Source organism: Canis lupus, chromosome 9 (genome assembly GCF_003254725.2).
Source record: "Canis lupus dingo isolate Sandy chromosome 9, ASM325472v2, whole genome shotgun sequence".
Classification (NCBI taxonomy): domain Eukaryota; kingdom Metazoa; phylum Chordata; class Mammalia; order Carnivora; family Canidae; genus Canis; species Canis lupus.
This window is the reverse complement of record NC_064251.1, coordinates 36,817,129-36,842,587: the sequence shown is the minus strand read 5'-3', so window position 1 is coordinate 36,842,587 and position 25,459 is coordinate 36,817,129. Positions and strand designations below refer to the sequence as shown.

The window sequence follows — 25,459 nt, the reverse complement described above, 5'->3', positions numbered from 1 at the left end:
TTCTCGATTAGCTGGATACAGAGTTGCACTTTTTGGGGGCAGCATTCTAATTTGTGGTGTCCGCTCAAATGCAGCCATTGAATGCTTTTGAAAAGGTTGCTAAGTTCTCCTTACCCTCACATATTGTGGATTCATCTTCCTCCTCCTGTTCTGTCCCATGTAAGAGAAGCTAGTTTTGTGTTTTTTGTATTGAACTTTCTTTTATTTTTTTTATTTTTATTTTTATTTTTTTTTATTTTTATTTTTTTTTATGATAGTCACAGAGAGAGAGAGAGAGAGAGAGAGGCAGAGACACAGGCAGAGGGAGAAGCAGGCTCCATGCATCGGGAGCCCGACATGGGATTCGATCCCAGGTCTCCAGGATCGCGCCCTGGGCCAAAGGCAGGCGCTAAACCGCTGCGCCACCCAGGGATCCCTGTATTGAACTTTCATATAGATTTTTAAACAAAGTTTGGTTTTGATTTTTCATTGGTTTTGTTTTTGCTATAGGGTAAAACAACAGTCTTTTTTGATTTTACAAATTCAACCCCAGATCCTCTTTGCTGGTCATTTGAGCAGGTAAAGTGTTCTTGAGGACACTAGATGTAGACAGTAACCTGTGTACATGCATTAACTTGGGCTGCCATAACAAAATACTGTAGAATTGGTGGCTTAAACAACAGAAACTTTTTTTCTTATAGCTCTGGAGGCAAAAAGTCCCAGAACAAGGTTCCAGCTGATTTGGTTTCTAAGTGAAGTCTTTTTTCCTGGCTAACAAATGGTCACCTTCTCAGTGTGTCTTCACATGGCCTTTCTTTGGTGCAAGGGAGCAGGGAGAGAGAGCAGGAGAGCTAGTTCTGTGGTGTCTCTCTCTCTTTTTTAATTTTTTATTATAATTTTGTTCTCTTTAAAAATGGAAGTGTAATCGATATACAATGTTAACTTAGTTGCAGGTGTGTAACATCTTGATTTGACAGTTCTATAGCTTACTTAGTGCTCACCATGATAAATGTAGTCGCCATCTGTCACTGTTCAACGTTATTACAATATTATTGGCTATATTCCCTATGCTGTACTTTCATCTCCCTGACTTATTTATTTTATAACTAGAAGTTTGTACCTCTTAACCTTTATCTCTTCTACTCATCCCCCTCCCCTCCCCTCTGGCAAACATCAGTTTGTTCTCTGTATTTAAGAGTCTGTTTTTTGTTTATTTGTGCATTCATTTCTTTAGATTCCACATTTAAGTGGGATCATATGGTTATTCTCTTTCTGACTTACTTCACTTGGCATCATAACCCTCTAGCTCCATCCATGTTGTAAATGGCAAAATCTCATTCTTTTTTATAGCTGAGTAATATCCCTTATTTTATATATAAATATATATAACATCTTTATCCATTCACATATCTATCAATGGACACTTCAGTTGCTTCCATATCTTGACTACTATAAATAATACTGCACTAAACATAGGGATGCATATATATGATATGGTTATTCTATTATTAATTTTTTGAGGAACTTCCATATTATTTTCCTCAGTGGTTGCATCAATTTACAATCCCACCAATAGTGTACGAGGGTTTGTGATGTCTCTTCTTAAAAGTACACTAATTATATCAGGTCAGGTTCTTACTCTATGACCTGATTTAAAACTTAATTACTTCCTTTAAGGCCCCATCTCCAAATATAGCCCTGGTTTTTAGAGTTTCAATATAGGAATTTGGGGGCTGCACAAATATTCAGTTCATAACAGTACATTTAAAAATCATTCAGTTACTTTTAGTTTTTACAAAACCTTATTTGGTCACAGCCCAATTCTAGGTTATTCTGTTTATGATTGTTGTATCATACTTTTTCCATGTGTTTACTTCTATTTTAAGATACTCAGATATTTTGCAAGAAATGTTAAAAGATAATGATACATTTGATATATCATTGTTAATGATACATCATCTTATACTGTGCTGTCCAAAAGTATAGCCTGGCACAATTTTACTGTCCTACCTTCTCCCTCCAACATTTAGCCACACTATTTTTCAGCTCCTAAACATGTTACGTCATTTTTCCTCTGCCTGAAATCCTCTTTTACCTGGATAACTCCTATTTATCTCTTTGTAAAGACCTGCCTGACTCTGAATAAAATGTCAGCCTTCCCTTTACCTTGCCACTTAATTGGGCAAGTTACTTAATCTGCTTAGATCACCCCCAGTACTTCAGTTTTCTCATCAATGAAATGAGGGGTGATAATGATGCCTAAAACAATACCAAAAACATAGTGAGGCCTCACAAAAAAATTTTTAAAAAGATTTTATTTATTTATTCATGAGAGACACAGAGAGAATGAGTCAGAGACACAGGCAGAGGGAGAAGCAGGCTCTACGCAGGGAGCCCGACATGGAGCTAGATCCTGGGTCTCCAGGATCAGGCCCTGGGCTGAAGGCGGTGCTAAACCGCTGAGCCACCCGGGCTGCCCACAAAATTTGTTTTTATCATTGCTATTATAATTATTATTAACCTCCCTCATCCAGTTTAAATTTATTTATACCTATCAAGGGTATCCTTTCAACATGTTTTCTGCTAGAGGTAAGCTTTTACTTTGTCCCCGGGTATTAATTATTATTAGTCTGGTAATTTTCACATAGTTGATGGTAAGTAAGTATACACTAAATAATTATTTTTTCTATCATTATAATCATGGAAAAACTATGGCAGGGCAGAGATAGGCATTAATTCAATGTAATTACTCATTTGTTAAATAAATCCAAGTTATTTCTCATTTAAGTTTTTAACAAGAATTTACTTTTTTCCTAAATTCTGGGAGTGATCTCTAATGGCAAATTGTATTAAATGAAGAAACATCACATATACTTAAGATTGAAATATATAACATATATTAAAAATATCTTGTGGAAACTGTATTGTATTTTTGTAACTAAGATTGGCATATTATTAAGCATATTGTCTTTGACATAAAAGAAGACAAGTCTTTTTTATTATTTAAATTGGAAATTAGAAACAGGAAAAAGGAATACTCAACTCTCTGCAGTAAGCCTGAATTTCTAAAACAGACCTGTTGTCTTTAATTTGGTAAATAATTGATCTGTTTTCCAGAGGCGTTATTTCTGCCAGCTGAGTAGCTGAGAGCTGTGAAGTACAGCACATCTACATTTTAAATAATTGCCCTTCCTTGGCAGGGAAATTGCTTTTCCATCCATTAATAAGAGGAAAATGAATGTTGGTTCTGTAGTAAAGTAGATTAAACATGTACCTCTTTGGATGCTTGACTGCATCTTTAACAGACTTGAGATTTTTCTGGTTAATTAAATGCTGTATATTGAAAGGTGATGGTGGTCTTGGATTAATCATTAAAAAAGTTTAGGTTGGATTTTTTTTTTTTTTTAGAGTTTTTCCCATTGATCACAGTGAGTAGTCAGAAAAATACATTGTCTTGATTTTTGTTAACATCTATAATGCCTCACAGACTTACAGAATTATATGGCTTCAGATTTTTCCTCTCATCTGACAGTTTCTGGTTTATTACTACCAGTCACACTATATCACTAACAATGCAAAGGCAACTTAAAGAGTTTATTGCTTGTTTTTCCCCTCAAAGAAGGGGATGTTTCCTTTCTAGGTTTGTAGTTACTCTCCCCTATTGTCATCTCGTAAAATGATGTGTTTTACTCATGTAATGTATTACTCCCCGAAGAATTTGTTCTCTTTGCTCTATGTTCATTATGGCACAGGACTTGTATGAGAGTCAGAGGTAACTTTGCAGGTTTGACTTACTGTAAAGTACAAGTAGGTGAGCCCATGCTAGTATTGTGGTCCCACCAAAATGTTTAGTTCCTTTTAAAGCAAAAAATATGTAGCTTTTAAGATATTGGAATACTTAAATATATGTTTAAAACCAGCAACTGTAATCATGAAATATAATTTTAAATATTTTTTCATTGAACTGGGGCACCCATAAAGGCAAAAATGACCAAAGCCCATGAAAGTCCTAATGTAGCCCCAGGTCCTGGATATCCATTTAAGGAAGATCCTTTCTCCTTCCCCACTATGATTGCCATAGTATTTCTAGTTAATTAAGCAAAAGTGTTCAAGTAGCACTAAATGAACTAATGAAAGATGTGAATACATACATTGGCATGTTATATAAAATGTGAAGTAAATACACACACACACACACATACCTACCTGTAACAGATGTAACTATAACAGTAGAAACCCAGTATTAAATTTTGAAGAAGGTAAAGAAGATTATCTATAGCCAAGTACATACATGCAAAGTAACCAAGGGTGAATTAAACTTTTGCTTATCAGGACAATTTCACTGGTTGTTAAGTAGTGAAGTACATGAATATTTGTGGTTCCTTTCCGTGTCCTCTCCTCTACAATGCTCTGGCCCTCCCCTGGGTTCAGACTTATTTCAGTGTTCTCATTCAGATTTGTCTGTACTCTTGCCATATGTTAATTATTTTGAACATTACTCTGACAACAGTGCAAATATTTCTCAAGGACACATATTTCCAAGGACATATACATTGCATCCACTAGAGTAGGTCTAATGGTAGGAAGGGATGGGAATACGGACTGGGGTACAGGAATGGAGGATGAAAAGGAACATGTAAAAATGATAGTCTGTATCAGTATTCAGAATTAATATAATAATGAGTGTTACAAAGTCTTTAAAGTATCAACAGTATAGAAGAAAATAAAATTATTATTTAATTTAAAATGAACTAATTTTTTGGTTTTTCATGTTTTGATTGTCTTGTGGGAACTTTTTGATGGTTGTTACTACTTTTGGTTTCTTTTTTTTTTTTTTTTTAAAGATTGTATTCATTTATTCATGAGAGACACACACAGAGAGTGGCAGAGACACAGGCAGAGGGAGAAGCAGGCTCCATGCAGGGAGCCCAACGTGGGACTTAATCCTAGGTCCCCAGGATCATGCCCTGGGCTGAAGGCGATGTTAAACCACTGAGCCACCTGGGCTGCCTGGTTTCTTTTTTTCAAGTCAGATCCTTTTTTCTTTTTTTAAAGATATTTACTTATTTATTTGAGAGAAAGAAAGAACAGAGGGAGGAGCAGAGGGAGAGGGAAAGAATCTCAAGCAGAGCCTGACACGGGACTAGGTCTCACTACCCCGAGATCATGAGCTGAGCTGCAATCAAAAGTTTGACCCTTAACAAACTGAGCCACCCTAGTGCCCTACAAATCATATTTTTCTGATGGGCTAAGAAGCCATTACACCTATCTATATAGATAAAGATATATAGAGGAGGTTGTGCAAAGAATGCCTGCTTGCCCAGTAATCTTTGTTGTATGTCAGTGGTTGTTCTTAGAAATACTTTCAGAAATGTAATTAAGGAGTCATGGTTTGAAATAGTGCAGATAGGTAATGAAATCTAATTTCCAGAGATACTTGGTAATTTGCCAGTATTCCATATATTTGCAAATATACTCAAAATAAAAATGCTAAATGATGAACATTTAAAATTTTTATCTAATAATTATTTGTTACATAGTTTCTGATCTCCCCTGCTAGAACCTTGAGTGAAATCTGTTAAGAGTGTCTTACGTATGCTCTGGAATACATGATTCATGGTGCTTTGACCACCCATTTGGTCAAGCTGCACATCTGAGACTCATTGACCTCTTTCTTAACCCCTCACCATGTATCTGTATTTCTTTTGGATCCCTCTCTGGCTGCTATGTTTTTAGGTTTTATTGTACCCGCCTCCATTTGCATAGGGGTAAGATTTTAACTTTTTAACTGCTCTGTTTAGCATTTGTCTTTTCTCTCTCTCCAGTCATCCACTCTCTATAAAACCACCTATATTATCTTGTTCTCTTACCCTTATTTTTGTTTTGGTTTGTCCTCATTTTTATTGGACTGTAGCTTATATAATGTGGATTGCATAAATGTTAAATGTATAGCTTGGTGCACAGACACACATGCACCTGTATTAGCTCTACCCCCAAAATTAAAAAGTTCTGTTTTATACATCTCTGAAGTACCTTGAATGGCATTCCTTTGGAAATACCTAATTTCCAAATTTACCTTTCAAATTATATTTTATAGTACCTAATACATAAAATATCTGTTCCAGGCAGACTGATCTGCATCATATTCTCTTTACTTCTTCTGTCTTCTGCTTTTCATATTTCACTTTCTTCTCCTCTACCAAATTCCTGTTAACCTCCATTTGAAATGTATTTTATTATGAACTTTTAGCAGTGATTGTGATAGTTGTATGTGTGTATCTGTGTTTATATATTTTTCTTTGAGGACAGTAATAGACAACATAAGCTACTACTAAGAGACAACATAAGCTAACACTTTTTAGACTCTTAAATTTTTTTCACTGTCTGTGGGTTTCAGTAATTATATCTGTTAATTAAAGTCAGGCATACTATTTCTAAGGCCCTCTGAGTTATAAAACTTTGAAATTTTTGATATGCTATTTTCTTGAATAAAGTTGGGAGTCAAATTAATCTTCCCAAACCATACTTCCTTATCTTCCCAGTTCTTCTACTTCATCTAAGAATTTTGTATTTTTGCCATTGTAGTGACCCTCTTTGTTGTGATAGTACAATATGATCAGGTAAGAAAAATCATTCAGTTATGAAAGAAAATTATATTTTTATAAAAGTATTTAATCACTATATGCCTTGACATCCTATTAGTGTTTTGTGTTAATGTTGTCCATTAATGGGGATGCCTGGGTGGCTTGGTGGTTGAGTGTCTGCCTTTGGCTCAAGGCGTGATCCCGGTGTTCCGAGATTGAGTCCCACATTGGGGTCCCTGTGGGGAGCCAGCTTCTCCCTCTGCCTGTGTGTCTCTACCTCTCCCTGTGTGTCTCTCATGAATAAATAAAAAAATATATTGTCCACTAATGGTTAACTTTATTAAAAGTGAATGGTTAAACCAAAAGTAATCAACACAAGCCTATTCTAAAATTATATAGAAATTCGAAGGATCTACAATAGTCAAATCAATCTGGAAAAAGGTCAGTGATCTACTCTAAATATATAGTAACCTAGAACGTATGTCTTGGGGCAAATATAGTTATAGATGGATGGAATACAATCCAGAAATTGATCACATGCACATGGTCACTTGATATTTGATCAAAATAGTAAGTAGTTCAACGTGGATAGTATTGTGTCAGCAAATGGTGCTAGAAAAACTAGGATACCTACTTGGGAAAAAATAAACTTTTACTAAACACCATACACAAAAATTGAGTCTGATCACAGACTTAATTTAAAAGCTCAAAACAAACCATAAAATTAGCCTTTATTAAATTAAGGACCTGGGGAAAGATATGGTTAAGAAAATGAAGTGGGATACCATGAACTGGGAGAAAATATCACATAAGTATATAGTCATATATCATATACATAAATATATATTAAGGAAAAGAGAAAACAATTAAAAATGGGCAAAAGAAAAAAAAATGGGCAAAAGATATGAACAATCATGTCACAAAAGAAAATATGCAAATAGCTATTTAATACATGAAAAGCTGATCAACATCACTGATCACCAAGGAATATGGCATACTAAAACTATAAGAAATCACCAAATACTCACTGAAGTGATTAAAATTTTAGAGCACTGATAGTAACAAATGCTAATGAGTTATGGAGCTCATGGGAAAGTTAAAATAATACACCATTTTGGATAAACATTTTCAGTTTTTTTTTAAATCAAGTTAAAATATACATATGAGCCAGCAGTTCTACTCCTAAATATTCACATAGGAAAAATAAAAACATACGTTCACACAGAAACTTGTTCTTAAATATTACTAGGAGTTTGTTTCACAATAGTCAAAAACTAGAAATAACTGAATGGTTATATAAATTATCATATATCTATATAATGGAATACTGCCCAGTAATAACAAATAAATGAATATAGTACTGTTAGTCACAGCAGTAGGTTTAACAAGATACTGTGCAAATCCATTTATATGAAATTCTGAAGTAGGCAATATCAATTCATAATGATAGAAAGCCAATCAGTTGTTGTGTGAGGCCCCGCAATAGGGAGGGGATGGATACAAAGGGAATTTTTTCACATGTGCTCTATTTTGATGATGCCAGTAGCATAGGTGTATAAATTTGTCAGACTCATCAAGCTGTATTAAAATGAGTACATTTATTATAAAATATATAGCAATAAAGGTTAATAAAGTTTAAAAACTATTTTGGCATCTGACAAAAATATATTCAACCACTTGGAAAAATAAAAATATGCATAGACACACACCACTTTCCTATACGTCTCATGGATGAAAAGACTTGAAAATAATGGTTATTAGAATATTTAAGATGAAAACCCACTAAATATGGTCAAAGATAACTTCAGAATCCTAAATATTAAATGATGCAAAGTGAAAGAAAAATTAATTATTCAAATGAAGATGTTAGGACATTTAACTTGAAACTCCTACAAAAGCAGGAAGATAGAAATAGTAAGTTATTAAATAAGTGAGCTAGAAAATCAATTCTTGATTTTAGATTTTCCCACATGGAACAAATGGGTTATCTGTTATGGATATATGCAGCTTTAGGAAGGGATAAAATGAATCATGCCATTGTGTGTTTGACAGTGTGTACTTCAGTGCTCTTAACCATAATTTTGAGCTTAAATTTAAGAAAGACTTAATATATCCGGGGCCACAAATGTAGAAGAATACAGCAATGTGTTTGATTTCAACATCTTCGAGCAGCTTAAGAAATATACTAACATTGATGCTGCCCACAGGGAAATTTTGAGACCATTGTTTTCAAGTATTCACATCCAGTTTAAAGATTTTATTAATCAGACTTTCATAGGCTATTATTGTGGTTTTATGTGATTTGAAGACCTAAAAGATTTCAATCAGTACTAGGGTTCTGTTTCTTTGCTTTTATGTTTACAAATTTAACTAGTAACTTTAAAAGATAATTAAATAATTTTAAAAGTTTAATCTGTACAGGTATTGATGAAGGAGTGCTAAATTCACAAGAATTTATATCAAAATGTAAAATAGTTTTCTGAGTGGTGTATTTTGAATTCCTGTGATGATTTCTGTTTGGCCCAGCATATCAGTGTTTACATCTCTTTTTTGGAAGAGAGTGTGAATAGCTGGTAATTTGTTTTCCAGTTCGTATGTGTGCACGTGATCAAGAACCATACAGTTAGAGAGGTGTTATAAATAGGATCTGGTAAAAAGACATACCTACTCATGTTTCCAAGATTTTATAGCATATGCCCGGTGGAGGTTTGCTACTCTTTAATTTTGCCTTTTGGGCTAACCAGCTGACGCCCAGTTGAAAAGATTTATGTTCTTATGAGGCCGCAAAAGCCTTAATGTTCAGTCTCTAGCTGCCTCAAGTTTTGGAGAACGCCATGTACCATCAGCAGCTTCAGACCCCACCCTCTAATGCTAACGCTCATCTATCAAACTTGAGGCTGAGAGTGAGGGAGAGGAAGCTTCCAGATAAACACACAGCAGCGCCTAAACAGCTAATCACTCTAAGCTTCCGCTTCCAGGCCCTATAATTAGAAGTCCTTCTTTTCCTTGTATTCCCAGATGACGCAAATGCTTTTTGTGGCTTGGCACCTCATTTGGGGCGTGGGTTTAGTTTATGGCCAGGCTAGAGTCTGGTTTAGTCTTCTGATGCTGCATAAATAGTTCTCAAGCCACAGTCTACTCTGTTCGAGTTTTTCCTTTTATGTGTATCAGCTTTTTAACTTGTTTTCTAGAAAAAAAAAAAAGCTTGTCATTTCTCCCAACAGAATGTGCAAAAGAGGAAATTATAAATTAAAAGAAAGCGCACGATTGTATAGTACTATCCTAGTTATTTATTTCTTCCTTCCCTCTCTACTCTTTCTTTTTTACTATTTTAAAATCTGTCAAAAAAAGGTAAGCTCATTGGTGGATTATAGAAGCTACATTTACATGGGGAGGTAGAAAAAGAAAACTTTTCTTAAAAAAAGCTTGTATTTATTTGAGAGAGAGAGATTGAGAGCGCAAGTGCAGGTCAGGGCAAAGGCAGAGAGAGAAGCAGACTCCTCACTGAGCAGAGAACCCACGTGTGGGACTCAATCCCAGGACCCCAAGATCATGACCTGAGCTGAAGGCAGCTGCTTAACTGACTGAGCCACCTAGGTGCCTCAAAAGAAAACTTTTGAGATAGGACACACAGAAAATAATAAAGATAAAATTTCAGTGGCCTATTTCTCAAAAAATCTGAATTTGTTTTACATATTAGGAACTAGACAGATGTTAACGTCAGTTTGAAAAGCTAGATGGAGGGATCCCTGGTGGCTCAGTGGTTTAGCACCTGCCTTTGGCCCAGAGAGTGATTCTGGAGTCAGGGGATCAAGTCCCACATAAGGCACCCTGCATGGATCCTGCTTCTCCCTCTGCCTGTGTCTCTGCCTCTCTCTCTCTCCCCGTGTGTCTCTCTCATGAATGAATAAATAAAATCTTAAAAAAAAAAAAAAGCTAGGAGCATGTAGAAAAATGTTCATTTATAATTATCATTCACATATGAAACAGTAATTATCTTGATTTGACTATTAGGGTCATGTATTGGAGTGCTTATTATGAGTGAAATATTGATATAATTCTAAAAGAAATGAAGTTTATCTTCAGTAGGTGAGTCATAAATTTATAAGTTCATGATTTTCCTGTCAGAATTTCCATTGAATTGTTTCTCCTGTGCAGAAAATAATTTTGTTGTGGGAAAGTGAAATCAGAACAGAGTAGCAGAATTGTAATAATTCAGACTTAGTATAACTCAGCAAAAAGTAGGAGTGAAGAAATATTGTCCACAAAAGGACAACTAAGCATTCATGCCCAACCTTAGAAATTTATTGTTTGGATAACAATAATATGGAAAGAATATAAAGTATGTCAATGACCTCATCACCATCGCTAGGTACAGAGAGGCAAGGCTATATAAACCATACACATTTGAAGTAGATCTCAATAAATGACACTTTTCATTATGTAAAATGTTGTCTCTTAGAAATAGGACACTGGCATCAAGTTTATTTTTTAGCTTAACATAGTGACTAGAGCTGTTCCTTATATTAGCCAAGTAGATAGCAAACTCACGTACACTTTTTTTTTTCCACATACACTTTTCTTTTTCTTTTTCTTTTTTTAAATTTTTATTTATTTATGATAGTCACAGAGAGAGAGAGAGAGAGGCAGAGACACAGGCAGAGGGAGAAGCAGGCTCCATGCACCGGGAGCCCGACGTGGGATTCGATCCAGGGTCTCCAGGATCGTGCCCTGGGCCAAAGGCAGGTGCCAAACCGTTGCGCCACCCAGGGATCCCACACTTTTCTTTCCATTTCAGATTCCTACCTTATCTTCCCACTAATGCTTAATATTCTTTCACATCTCTATTTTCGACTGAGAAAGGCTTAAGAGTTAAAAAATGTGATTCTGCTTTTGGCCTAGCAGAGTAAGCTAATAGACCATTCTTCCCACAGAAAACAAATATAAATTCTGGACAAAATATAAACAAATATGCACAAATTTACATATGTGTATTATAGTTCCTGAAACAACTGACAGAAACTTAACATAAAGAGAGAGATTTAAAAAAGCTAATAGAAAAATTGAAAATGGATATTAAGACAATAAAAACAAGGAAACCATCAGAAAAATAATGAAAAATAATATAACAGTAGCTGTAAACTCAACCCTACCAGTAAGTTAGGCTAAATGTGGATAAACTACTACAAATACCAATTAAAAGTCCAGAATTGGATTAAAAAAAAAACCAACAAATTAGACCTCAGTTATTGTCTAAAACAGTCATTTTAAATACAATTATATTGATTATAAAAGTGAAAGAATGCAAAAGTATGTACCTTGCATGCACCAATCAGAAGAAAGCTGAGTGATGATATCAGTATTGGAAAAAGGAGACTTCAGAACAAGGAAAATACCAGGGTTAAAATGGTACATCATGATAAAGGAGTTTACCAATAAGTCCTCATAATCGTAAATGTGTATGGGCTTTAAAAAAAGGGTCTAAAATTTTGTGAAAAAAGTAAATGTATCCACAATTACACTTGGGGATGTTCAGTTCTATTCAGTGGTAGAACAAGAAAGCAGGCAACCAGTTAGTAAGGATATTGAAGATCCTAACAACTATCAATAAACTTGAATTAACTGATTATTTATTTATTTATTTATTTATTTATTTATTTATTATTTATTTATTATTTATTTAAAGATTTTTTTTGTTCATGAGAAACACAGAGAGGCAGAGACAGAGGCAGAGGGAGAAGCAGGCTCCATGCAGGGAGCTGATGATGTGGGACTCAATCCCGAGACCGTGGGATCATGCCCTGAGCCAAAGATAGATGCCCAACTGCTGAGCCACCCAGGCATCCCTTAACTGACCTTTATAACACTCCAGGTATTCAAACGTATGTGGAACAGGCACTGCAATCTAGTCTCAGATATAAACAAGGTTTAACATATTCCTCGTCATCATGAAATTAAACTAAAAATAAATATGTGGAAGATACCTGAAAAATACCCAAATACTTGGAAAAACTGAACAACATATTAAATAGCCCATGAGTAAAGAGGAAATATCTAGAAAACATTTAGAACTGAATGCAAAAGACAGTATAAAAAATTTGGAATTCATTCCATTTTAAAGCAGATTTATACGGAAATTTATACCAATATATGCTTACTTTGAAAAAGAAGAAAGTTCCTGAAATAGTAACCTAAGCTTCCACCTTAAGGAAGTTGAAAAAAGGGGCACCTTCATGGCTCAATTGGTTAGGTTAAGCATCTGCCTTTGGCTCAGGTCATGATCCTGAGTTCCTGGGATGGAACCCCATGTTGGGCTCGCTGCTCAGTGGTAAGTCTGCCTCTCTCTCTTTCCCTCTCCCTCTGCACCCCCCTCCTTGCTCATGCTCTCTCTCTCCTCTTTCAAATAAATAAATAAAATATTAAAAAGAAAAAAAGGAAAACCAGTAACATCCAAGATAGATTTCCTTGTAAACATCTAGGTAGAATGACCAAGAGAAAAAAGAGAGAAGACAAATTGTTGATAATCTCATTGAAAACGTGGATATCACCAAAGACCTTACAGATAAGGATAAAAGCCATTTCCTTGAGTTACAGATTGTAATTCACCCAAGAAGAACATTAAAATTAAATCCCCAAATTTTCCATTTTAAAGTAATAAAATTTAAATTACAAAGAAATTTAAAAGATTTAAAAGTGTTCAACAACAACAAAAAAGGCCCACATGGTTTCACTGGCAAATTCCACTGAACATCTAAGTAAGAAATAATAGCAGTTTCCCTCAATCTATTCAGGAAAATAAGAGTATAAGGAAAATTTCACAACAGGACCAGCTTTATCCTGATTCTGAAAACAGACATACACCTGATTAGAAACCTACAAACAAACAAACAAAACAAGCAAAAAAATAAACCTACAAACAGATATTCCTCAGGAATATATCATGAAAAATTTAAGACATTAGCTAATTGAATCTGACGGCATATAATAAAGGATTTTGACCAAGTGGAGTTTATTCTAGGAATGCAACATTTGATAATCATTCATTAGTAAAAATTCACCATATTAACTGAGTAAAGAAGAAAAACCACATAATCATCTCACAGGTAGACGAAATTCAACATTCATTCATTATAAAAACTCTGAACAAAAAGGAGTAGAAAGGAACATCTTTAACTTGATAGAGGGCATTTATTTAAAAAATCCTATAACTAACATCATACTTAAAGATTGAATGCTTTCTCCTAAAATTTGGGAGGCATAAAATTAAGATTTTATTTATTTATTCATGAAAGACACAGAGAGAGGCGGAGAGAGAAGCAGGCTCCATGCAGGGAGCCCGACGTGGGACTCAATCCCTGGCTCCAGGATCACACCCCGGGCTGAAGGTGGCGCTAAACCGCTGAGCCACCCAGGGATCCCATGAATATTGCTTCTCACCAGTCCTGTTTTCCTTTGCAAATGTAGTAAGTGAAGAAAAAGAAAAAAAAAAATAAAGGGATGTAGTTTGGAAAGGAAGAAATATGTCTACTCACGTACTCCATGATACTCTGTAAAGAAAATCCCACGTTATCTACAAAGAGCCAAAACAAAACAAAAACAAAACCCACACTTCCTAGGACTGGCAGAATACAACAGATGTCACTTATATCTCTAATACCAGCAGAGAAAACTTGATAATTGATGTAAAATAGAGAGTACTATTTATAATGGATCTAAGAAAATACATTTACAATTTGCTGAATAAGAAAAAAAAAGTCAAAGACATACCAAGAAATATGAAGTGTTCATAGGTCTGAAGACTCAATATTGTTAAGAAGTCCATCATCCTCAAATTGATTTATAGACTTAATATAATCCTCCCCCCAAAAAATCCTAGGAATTTTTTTATATAAAAAATCTGATTCTGTGTTTGGAAAGGAATTGGAATAGCCAAAATAATGTTGAAAAGGTTCTTACCTGATTTCACAATTTACTATAAAGTTACAGTAGTCAAGAAAGTATGGTATTAATGAAAGTATAGATGCAGAAATTGATGGACTAGAATAATACTTCTAGAAAAAAAACTATGCAGATGCAGCCAGTTGATTGTTGGAAGTTGACAATGGATAAAAAATAAAGGATAAAGAATTTAGTGGATAAAGAATAGCCTCTTCAAAAAATCTTGCTGGAACAATTGGACATCATCTGCAAAAGTTAATTTGTGTGATACCTTGTACTTCTTACAAAAATTAACTCAAAATTAATGATAGACCTATGTAAAATATAAAGCTATGACGTTTTGACAAGAAAACAAAATATTTGTGACCATGGATTAGGCAAAGAATTCCTAGCTGTAGCATTGCATCAAAATTAAAAACTTGTTCTGTGAGATGCTGTAGGCAGTTTGGGTAAATGTTATGCCAGGGTAGAGGCACATTTTGAACTGGTGAATTAAATAGGGTATTATTAGATTGAAACTTAAAATTCAGCTTTTGAGAAATGGTTAAAAGTGAGAGCAGGTTTTAGTTCCATGGAGAGAAGTCATTTTCACATTTTTTATTATCAGATTTGTTGTTTTAAAATGCTTGTGAACTCTCTGTAAAACTTTCTCTTACAGTCATACAGGAACATCCGAAAACTTTCACATCTGGTGCCCCCACTGTGTTTGTATCCTGATGTGGAGTGAAAGTTTTGTGTTCATACAGGAAAGAGATGCTATGTTTTTTTTTTTTTTTTAATTGGGGGAAGTTTTTTTTTACATCTTTGGTAATTTTTTTCCTTTGGTAATACTTTAAAACATAAAGAATTCTTTGTGAAACTATTTCATCCACGTACATAATTGTTTTCATTTTTACTCTCTTTTTGGTGTATCCTTCAGGAATGCTTCTAGTCACAACAGACACCCTTGGCCATGACTTTCACGTTTTCCAAATTCTGACTCATCCTTGGTCTTCATCACAAAGTGCTGTCCATCATCTATATACTCTTCACAGGGGAGAAACTGAAGCCAAAGTAAGTTGTATATTTTTTAGAAGGTGTGTGTGTGTGTGTGTGTGTGTGTGTGTGTGTGTGTGTAATATGACATCTAATTTAGCTGATTACTTACGTCCTATTGGAGCTTAATGTTAGTGTTAGTGAGAACATAATATTTATTCTATTTTGACCCAATAAATACATAAGCAGTAGGTGAAGAAGTCAATGAACTTAATAAAACAAGTTCTATTTATTTTTCTCCTTCTACCCTATACCATTTGCTCCCCTGGCACGCACCCTGTCATCATCCATTGGCTATCTTTCTAGGTCTTTTTATGTGTGTTTTGGTTCTGTGTACATGTATACATGCACATGCACACACACATTCATGTAAACACATATTCATGCATACACAGAAATAATTGACTATATGGATATATATGGATATAATTGACTATATGACTGTGGATAATATTCAGTGGTGTACAGGAGTGAGTTCACAGTGGCTAGTAAGAATGAGTTGTGTACATTTGTACCCACTTCTGGATGTAGTGACATTACATTGGCATGAAATCATCTGTAGTAGGAGTGTTTATATAATAGAAATTGGCAAACACAAATCAGAACTTTTTTTCTTATGGAACCAGCTTTTAATATTTAGCAACACATCACTGTGCATGCATGTATGGGCACTATTTTTTTTCTTATGGAGCCAGTTTTTAACATTTAGCAACACATCACTGTGCATGCATGTATACACATATCATGCAACATACATACACACACACGCACATAACTTACTAAGCATTTGTATGGGGTACTATGATAATTGCTTTTACACATACTCTTAATATCACTTGGTATATACTTGAGATAGCTTAATAGGCTAATATCCCAGCTATTCATTCTTTTGTTTCCCAGAGCCTGTGGTTCTGAATTTACCAGTATACTACTATAGATACTTTATCCTGAGAGATAGTTCATTGACCCATCATCATTTATTGTCTAGTCCATCCTTTTCCAACAGGCTAAAATGCTGTTTATCATAAGTTTCCATTAAAATTTTGTATAATAGAATGAAGCATCTTAAATATATAGAAATCCATTAATTTATAATGAGACTTACAAAGGAAGTATTGGACATAACTGTATGTTGCTTGTTTATCAACTCATTACCTTGAAAATTGATTATTAAAGCATTTACCTTGTCTTTCTTGTATCAATTTAATAAGATAACTGATAGTTGATGAGGGAAAGTTTTTCTTTATGGAAGGGTTCCAGTATTAAAAATGTTAGAATTTAGATTTAGTGTGGTGATCATTTTGTAATATATACACCTATTGAATCATTATTTTGTACACCTGAAACTAATATAATGTTATATGTCACTTATACCTCAATTAAAATAGGTCAAAATTTTAAGAATCACCATTGTTGCTACCCCTAATGAAACAATGGATATAGACAGTAATCTGTATTTGGTTTTCGCTGATGAGTCTTAACATTACCAAAGTGGAATAGTGAGATCTCATGTACTTCCTGATTTGATGTAATAGGATGTATATGATATCATCTATGAAATATTTCTGCCCAGTACTCTAAGTTAAACCTGAATCTAATTCAGCCCCTAGATATAATTAGTACTTTACATAAAAGACTGAGATAGGATAGTTAAACAATACCATGAGAATGCCACTAGCCAAATCTAAAATGTGGGAAATTCTTCGTTAAAAATGCGACCTGAGGATCCCTGGGTGGCTCAGCAGTTTAGCGCCTACCTTGGGCTCAGGGGGTGATCCTGGAGTCCCGGGATCAAGTCCTGCATCGGGTTCCCTGCATGGAGCCTGCTTTCCCTCTGTCTGTGTCTCTGCCTCTCTCTCTTTCTCTCTCTCTCTCTCTCTCTGTCTCTCTCATGAATAAATAAAATCTTTAAAAAAAATGCGACCTGAGTTTTAAAAAGTTTTTACTTAAATTCCATTTAGTTAGCATACAGTGTAATATTAGTTTCAGGTATAGAATTCAGAACTTATATGTAACACCTGGTGTTTATCACAAGTGCCCCCCCCTTAAAATCCCCATCACCCATTTAACCCATCCCCTCACATGCCTCCCCTCTGGTAAATGTCATTTTTTTCCCTATAGTTAAGAATCTGTTTCTTGGTTTGCCTGTCCCCTCAATCCATGTTCATTTGTTTTATTTCTTAAATTCCACATATGAGTGAAATCATATGGTATTTGTCTTTCTCTGACTTATTTCACTTAGCATAACACTCTCTAGCTTCATCTACCTTATTGCAAATTGCAAGATTTCATTCTTTTTTTATGACTGAGTAGTATCCCATTGTGTAAATATACTATATCTTCTTCATTCATCAGTCAATGGACATTTGAGCTCTTTCCATAATGGGGGCTATTGTTGATATTGGTGCTACAAACATTGAGATGCATGTGTCCCTTGGAATCAGCATCTTTTGGGTAAATACCCAGTAGTGTAATTGCTGGATGGAAGGTGGTTCTATTTTTAACTTTTTGAGGACCCTCCATATTGTTTTCCATTGTGACTGAACCACTTTGCATTTCCACCAACAGTGCAGGAGAATTCCCCTTTCTCCGCATCCTCATCCACACCTGTTGTTTCCTGTGTTGTTAATTTTAGCCATTCAGACACGTGCGAGGTGGTATCTCATTGTAGTTTTGATTTGTATTTCCCTAATGTTGAATGATGTTGAGCATCTTTTCATGTGTATGCCTTCCTTGGAGAAATGTCTATTCATGCCTTCTGCCCATTTTTTAACTGGATTATTTGTTTTTTGGGGTATTGAGTTTTATAAGTTCTTTATAGATTTTGGATAATAATCCTTTATCAGATATGTCATTTGCAAATATCTTCTCCCCTTCCAAAGGTTGCCTTTTAGTTTTGTCAAGTGTTTCCTTTGTTGTGCAGAAGGTTTTTTATCTTTTTCCTTTACCAAATTTTTTTTCAAATTTTTGCTTAAATTCTAGTTAGTTAACATATAGGGTAATATTGGTTTCAGCAGTAGAATTTAGTGATTCATCACTTACACACAACACCCAGTGCTCAACACAAGTGCCCCCTTTAATACTCCTTACCCAGAAGATTTTTATCTTGACGAAGTCCCAATGCCTCGTTTTTGCTTCCCTTGCCTGAGGAGACATATCTAGTAAGAAGTTGCTGTGGCCAATGTCATAGTGGTTACTGCCTCTGCTCTCCTTTAGGATTTTGATGGTTTCCTGTCTCATATTTAAGTCTTTCATATATTTTGAATTTATTTTTGTATATAGTGTAAGAAAGTGGTCCAGTTTCATTCTTTTGCATGTATAATTTTTCTAACACCACTTGTTGAGGAGACTGTCTTTTTTTCCACTGGATACTCTTTCCTGCTTTGCCGAAGATTAATTGACTGTATAGCTATGGGTTAATTTCTGGGTTTTCTAGTGACCTGATTCTTAAAACAAAAAGAGCTAACCCTTCAACTACATAGGTTTGAACTGCACAGGTTCATTCATGTGGGTTTATTTTGATAAGTACTATAAACGTATTTTATCTTTCTTCTGATTTTTCTCTTTATTTGTTTTTAAGTTTTTATTTTAGTAACCCAGTGCTCATCATGACAAATGGATTCCTTAGTCCCCATCATGTATTTCACCTATCCTGCCACCTCCCCTCTGGTAGCCATCAGTTTGTTCTTTATAGTCAAGAGCCTGTTTCTTGGTTTGCCTCTCTCTATTTTTTTTCCCTATGATCATTTGCTTTGTTTCTTAAGTTTCACAGATGAGTGAAATCATATGGTATTTGTCTTTTTCAGACCGACTTATTTCACCTAGCATTATATTATCTAGCTTCATCCACAATGTTGCAAATGACAAAATTTCATTCTTTTTTATGACTGAATTATATTCAACTCTGTATGTTTGTGTGTTTCACATCTTTTTCATTTGTTCATCAGTTGATGGACACTTGGGCTGCTTCCATATCTTGTCTATTGTAAATAGTGCTGCAATAAACATAGGGGTGCATGTAGTAGCCCTTTGAATTAATGTTTTTGTATTCTTTGGGTAAATAACCAGTAGTGCAATTGTTGGATGGTAAGGTGGTTCTGTTTTTAAATTTTTGAGGAACCTCTGTACTATTCTCCAGAGTGGCTGCACCAGTTTGCATCCCTACCAACAGTATAAGAGGGTTCCTTTTGTCCGCATCCTCGCCAACATCTGTTGTTTTTTGCATTTTTTTATTTTAGCCATTTTAACAGGTGTGAGGTGATATCTCATTGTAGTTTTATTTGTATTTCCCTAATGTTGAGTGATGTTGAGTAACTTTACATGTGTCTCTTGGCCATCTGTCTGACTTCTTTGGGGAAATGTCTTTCATGTCTTCTGCCCAATTTTTAATTACATTATTTGGGAGTTTTTTTGGATGTTGAGTTGTATAAATTCTCCATATATTCTGGATACTAACTTTTTTTCAGATGTATCATTTGCAAATATCTTCTCCTATTCAGTTGCAAATATCTTCTCCTATTCAGTCTTTTAGTTTTGTTGATTATTTCCTTCACTGTGCAGAAGTCTTTTATTTTGCTATGGTTCCAGTAGTTTATTTTTGCTTTTATTTCCCTTGCGTCAGGAGACATATCTAGAGAAGTAAATGTCTGTGCTCTCTTCTAGAATCTTTATGGTTTCAGGTTTCACATTTAGGTCTTTATTCAATTTTGAGTTTATTTTTGTGCATGGTCTAGTTTCATTCTTTGCATGTTGGTTTTCCCAACACCATTTGATGAAGAGACTGTCTTTTTCCCATTGGATATTCTTTCCTGCTCTGTCAAAGATTAATTGACCTTATTGTTGTGGGTTCATTTCTGGGTTTTCTACTCTGTTTCATTGATCTATGTGTCTATTTTTGTGCCAGTATCATACTGTTTTAATTACTATAGCTTTGTAGCATAACTTGAAATCTGGAATTGTGATACCATCAGCTTTGGTTTTCCTTTATAAGATTGTTTCACTGTTTGAGGTCTTTGTGGTTCCATACAAATATTAGGATTATTTGTTCTAGGTCTATGCAAGATGCTGCTGGTGTTTTAATAGGGGTTGCATTAAATGTGTAAATGGCTTTGGGCAGTATGGACATTTTAACAATATTTGTTCTTTCAATCTATGAGCATAGAATGTCTTTCCATTGTCTATGTCATCTTCAGTTTCTTTAATTGATGTTTTATGGTTTTCAGAGTACAAATCTTTCACTTCCTTGGTTAAGTTTTCTCCTAGGTATTTTATTATCTTTGGTGCACTTGTAAATGGGATTGCTTTCTTAATTTTTCTTTCTCTTGCTTCATTTTTAGTGTATAGAAATGCAACGGTTTTCTATACATAGCTTTTTGTATCCTGCGACCTCACTGGATTTGTCAGTTCTAGTAGCTTTTTGGTAGTGTCTTTGGGTTTTCTATATATAATATCATGTCATCTGCAAATATTGAAAGTTTTATTTCTTCCTTACCAACACGGATGCCTTTTATTCCTTTTTGTTGTCTGATTGCTGTGGCTACAACCTCCAGTTACTATGTTGGATAAAAGTGGTGAGAGTGGATGTCCTTGTCTTCTTTCTTACCTTAAGGAAAAAGCTTTCAGTTTTTCACCATTGTGTTGATGTTGGCTGTGAGTTTTTCATATGTGACCTTTATTTTATTGAGATATGGGTACACCTACTTTGCAGAGGGTTTTAATCATGAATGAAAGCTGTACTTTGTCAAATGCTTTTTCTGCATCTATGGAAATGATCATATGGTTTTTATCATTCCTCTTGTTGATGTGTTATATCACATTGACTGATTTTTAAATTTCTTTTCCTTGCCTAATTTCTCTGACTAAGACTCCCAGTAGCATATTGAAAAAAAGTGGTGAGAATGAACATCTTTGTTTTGTTCTTGATCTTAGAGGAAAAGCTTTTAGCTGGTTACTGTTGAGTGTGATGTTAGGTGTGGGCTTGTCATAGATGTACTTTATTATGTTGAGGTACATTTCCTTTATACTCATTTTGTTGAGAGTTTCTATCATGAATAGATGGTGAATATTTTCAAATGCTTTTTCCATATCTATTGAGATGATCATATGATTTTTATCCTTCATTTTGTTAATGTGGTGTGGGTCTCGGTCAGCATCTAGATGGTGGCTGATTGGAAGCTGGTCTCTCAGGCAGTAGCTTTTAAAATATGAAAATGTATCTCTTTTAAGGATAGTCTAGGAGAGGAACATTTAGTTTACTGCTTCTGTTCTATGCCTTGGGTAGAAATCCTTTTAATCTATGTAAATATCCCATTTTCCCCCCCAAATTTGTAACATTTCTTTTATTTATATATATCATTTGGTTAATAGATTCATATTTGAATCATTGGGTTATATTCATTCAATATCTATTTATTTTAATGCTCAGAATATCCCAGATTTGGCCAATTGGCACCTGTCAACTTGACATTTGTGTCCTTTGACATATCTCCATTTTTCTCTGACAATATCCTTACCTTCTAGCACAACTAAACTTGCTTATTCTTATTTTGGTTACTGTTCATTTTTTTCTTTTGTAGGTAAGTTTCTAATCAGATGAGCATTTTAGGTGAAGATTCAATATTTCACAGTGCTGCTGGTACATTTTACTTCCTTTTTAAAAAAAAAAATATTTATTTATTTATTTATTTAAGAAATAGAGAAGGGTTGGGGAGGACCAGAGGGAGAGGGAGTGAGAAACTCAAGCAGACTCCACACTGAGCATAGAGCCTGACCCAAGGCTGGATTTCAGGACCCTGAGACCACCACCTGAACCAAAACCAACAGTCAGACGCTAAATCCTCTGTGTCACCCAGGTGTCCCCACATTTTATTTCTTAATTCTGATTTTATAAAACCTGTTCTGTCCCCACCCATCACTGGTATGCCCTACTTCAGCTATAACCTCCTAGAATTTTAATATTTTAAATACTTATACTTTTTTTGGTTACACCTTTTTTTTTTTGGTAACTCATTTGTATTAGCATTGTTTATTATTTAATTACCTATTCATCCAGCCTGGAAATAGAGATCATGCTTAACCTTCTTGGTATCTGTCTTCCTTAGAACAGTGCCCTGTAGATGGGCAAATGTTATAGGTATAAATATTTGCTGCTGCCAGTGCTATGCCTATTTAACATGTAGGGAAACCAAATAGAAATTATTAAAATTATTTTGTTCTGTGTCACACCTTGTAATTTAGGAGATTGGGAATTTCTAAACGTCAAATATTAAGATCCAAGGAAACTCAATTAATGACCATAAAATTAATTTCTGTAATCTTCTACTGAAAATTATTTTGAAAAATATATAAAATTTAGCACTGATTATGAAATCTATATGGCATATGATCTATCTAACTGTCTTTGAGTACTTCAAAATCATGTCATTCTGGATTCTTCCAAAAACCCTGAGGGTACTTTAATCAGGCAAGGGAAAAAACTCAAGTATGTGGATCTAATTATGTTGAATTAAGTTGTTTTGTGATCTATAACTTGGGATATCCTCTGCATCTGACAGTAATTTTCCTCATAAGGCACATATGCAGTTAGAAAAATATTCCTAGTTTTCAACAGGAATGAATATATATATATATATATATATATATATATATATATATATAGTGAGACCTTACAATATTTGTTAATATACTTCTATAATGCCATACTCAAGCAGATAAAAGTCATTTTAGTACTTAACATGCTAATTTTGGTAAATGGTCAACTTGCTTCAGAACATTTACACATGTGCAAAAAATAACGTGTTTTTTTTTTTGGAATAGTCCTATAAAATGGTAAGATTATAGGTTTAATTCTCAATGGCAAAAATAATCTAGCTATTTAATATTAATGGGTAGTAGTTAATGGTCTGTTCAGATAGAATCAGGTAATTTTAGTATGACTATGTCCAGATATGCCTACTTAGATTTATATTGAAATTCAAATTTTGCGAGATTATCTGTATTTTTTTTTAATCAAACCTGGCAGTCCTAGGTATAACCTTATAGTCTTAATTTTTGTCAACTCTTCTTCCCCCAAAACATTAGTTTTACTGAAACATAATTCCTATAAAATTCATATTTAAAATGTACATTTCAGTGGGTTTTTTTAGTAGTTAGTGTATTTAGTATATATATTTACAGAGCTATGCAAACATCACCAGTATCTACTTTTAGAACATTTTTATAACAAACTTTTTGTCGATTAGCAGTCACTCATCATTCCCCAGCCCTGACTTCAATTTGTACTTGGATGTACTTGGATTCTATTACCAAGGACAAATTCTCTATTTTCTTAGGCTTCTATTTACTCATCTATAAAATGGAGACAAAAACTATTTCATAGCATTTACTTCAGGAAATGCCAGAAATAATATATGTAAAATGTGTCTTACTGTGCTTAGTAAAACATCTGGCACAGTAAATGACAGAGTTAATATGAGGACCTCCACAGTAAGAGGGAGAGATTGATGGGAAGAGGGTGGAGGACGAGGATGCTAAGCTCTCCTTGTCTTAAGGGTACAACTAGGTAACACTCAAATCAGCATAAATAACCTAGAGTAGTAGAGGGACTGGATTTACCTTTCTACCTGAAACAAAGAAAGAACAATTTTTTAGACAGTACATAAAGCCATGAAGGATGGTGATCCTTGAGAAATGGGAAACAAATAAGAAAAACCCCGATTGCCCCAGCTTACTGCCTTGATACAGTTTTCAGCCTGTGGTGCAGGAAGGAGGAGTCCAAGTGGAGCCTTGATAGACTCCCTCTGTTGATGAGGTATTGCTAAGAATGAGGAGGTGAAGATCATAGAGTTCTCAAGACAGAGTGCCAGAGAGATAAAAGCTGCAGAGAGAACCTACTCAGATCTGCAGAAGAAATCTGAGACAATGGAAAGAACCATCATCATACCAGAAAGGAAGAAAGTAAAACTGTATTTATTTAAAGATGATATGATTGTGTAGAAAATCGAATGGATTCTATAAAAATAGAAAAATGAATTTAATTAAGTTTCAGGGTATTAGATCAATACATGGAAGTCAGTTGTACCTCTATATGCTAGGAACAAACAATAGATTATTGATCATTTAAAAAAGAGAGGTAAAAAAATAGTGTGTAATGTGTACTTACCGAGTGTAAGACATGTACTCATAAAACATGGCTGAGAGTACGGATGTAAATAAATGGAGTGTTAAACCATATTTTGGGGTTGGAATGCTTAATATTGTTAGGATTTCAGTTCTCTCCAAATTGATCTGTATATTCACTGCAATCTCCATCAAAGCCCGGCAGGATAAAAAACAAACAAAGATAGTAAAATTGGGGAGAGTAGAAATTGACAAGCTACTTCTAAAATTCATATGTAAATACATAGGGCTTATAATGCCAAAAGAAAAACAAATTTGGAGAGATATTGCTACCTAGTATCAAGATCTACTGAAACTACAGTGATCAATAGGGAATCCAGGAACTTTACCATACATAGGGACAATTGATTTTTGGCAAAGGAGCAAAATAAGAAAGGCTAGTCTTTTCGACAATGGTAATGGACCACTTGGGTATTTATGTGCAAAAAAAATGAGCGTCAATCCTTATACAAAAATGAACTCAAATGGGATCAGATTTAATGTGAACCTAGTATTATAAAGCTTTTAGAAGAAAACAGAGAAGAAACCTTTCGTGACTTAGGTTAGACACAGATTTCTCATAGGTGCTTTAATAGCAAAATCCTTGAAATTGATAAATTAGAGTCCATTAAAACAAAACATATCTGCTCTTTGAGACACACTGGTAATAGAATGAAAAGGCACAAATTGTCTTGTATCTACCACATCTTTTAAGGAACTCTCAAAAGTCAGTGAATTGGAGGAACTGGTTTTCTCCCACATTGGTA

General features: G+C 34.5%; 1 protein-coding gene across 14 annotated transcripts in view; it reads left to right on the top strand.

The window, feature by feature from the left end:
- Positions 1 to 25,459, top strand: part of BCAS3 (BCAS3 microtubule associated cell migration factor) — a 591,457-nt gene that overhangs the window by 195,883 nt on the left and 370,115 nt on the right. For all 14 annotated transcript variants that reach the window (XR_007413014.1, XR_007413013.1, XR_003133737.3 and 11 more), the window contains exon 14: positions 15,421 to 15,554. Coding sequence is in view for 11 of the 14 variants with exons in the window: in XM_025440686.3 (XP_025296471.1) it covers positions 15,421 to 15,554 (134 nt within the window). In the remaining 3 variants the exon portion in view is untranslated. The remainder of the gene's footprint in view (positions 1 to 15,420; positions 15,555 to 25,459) is intronic.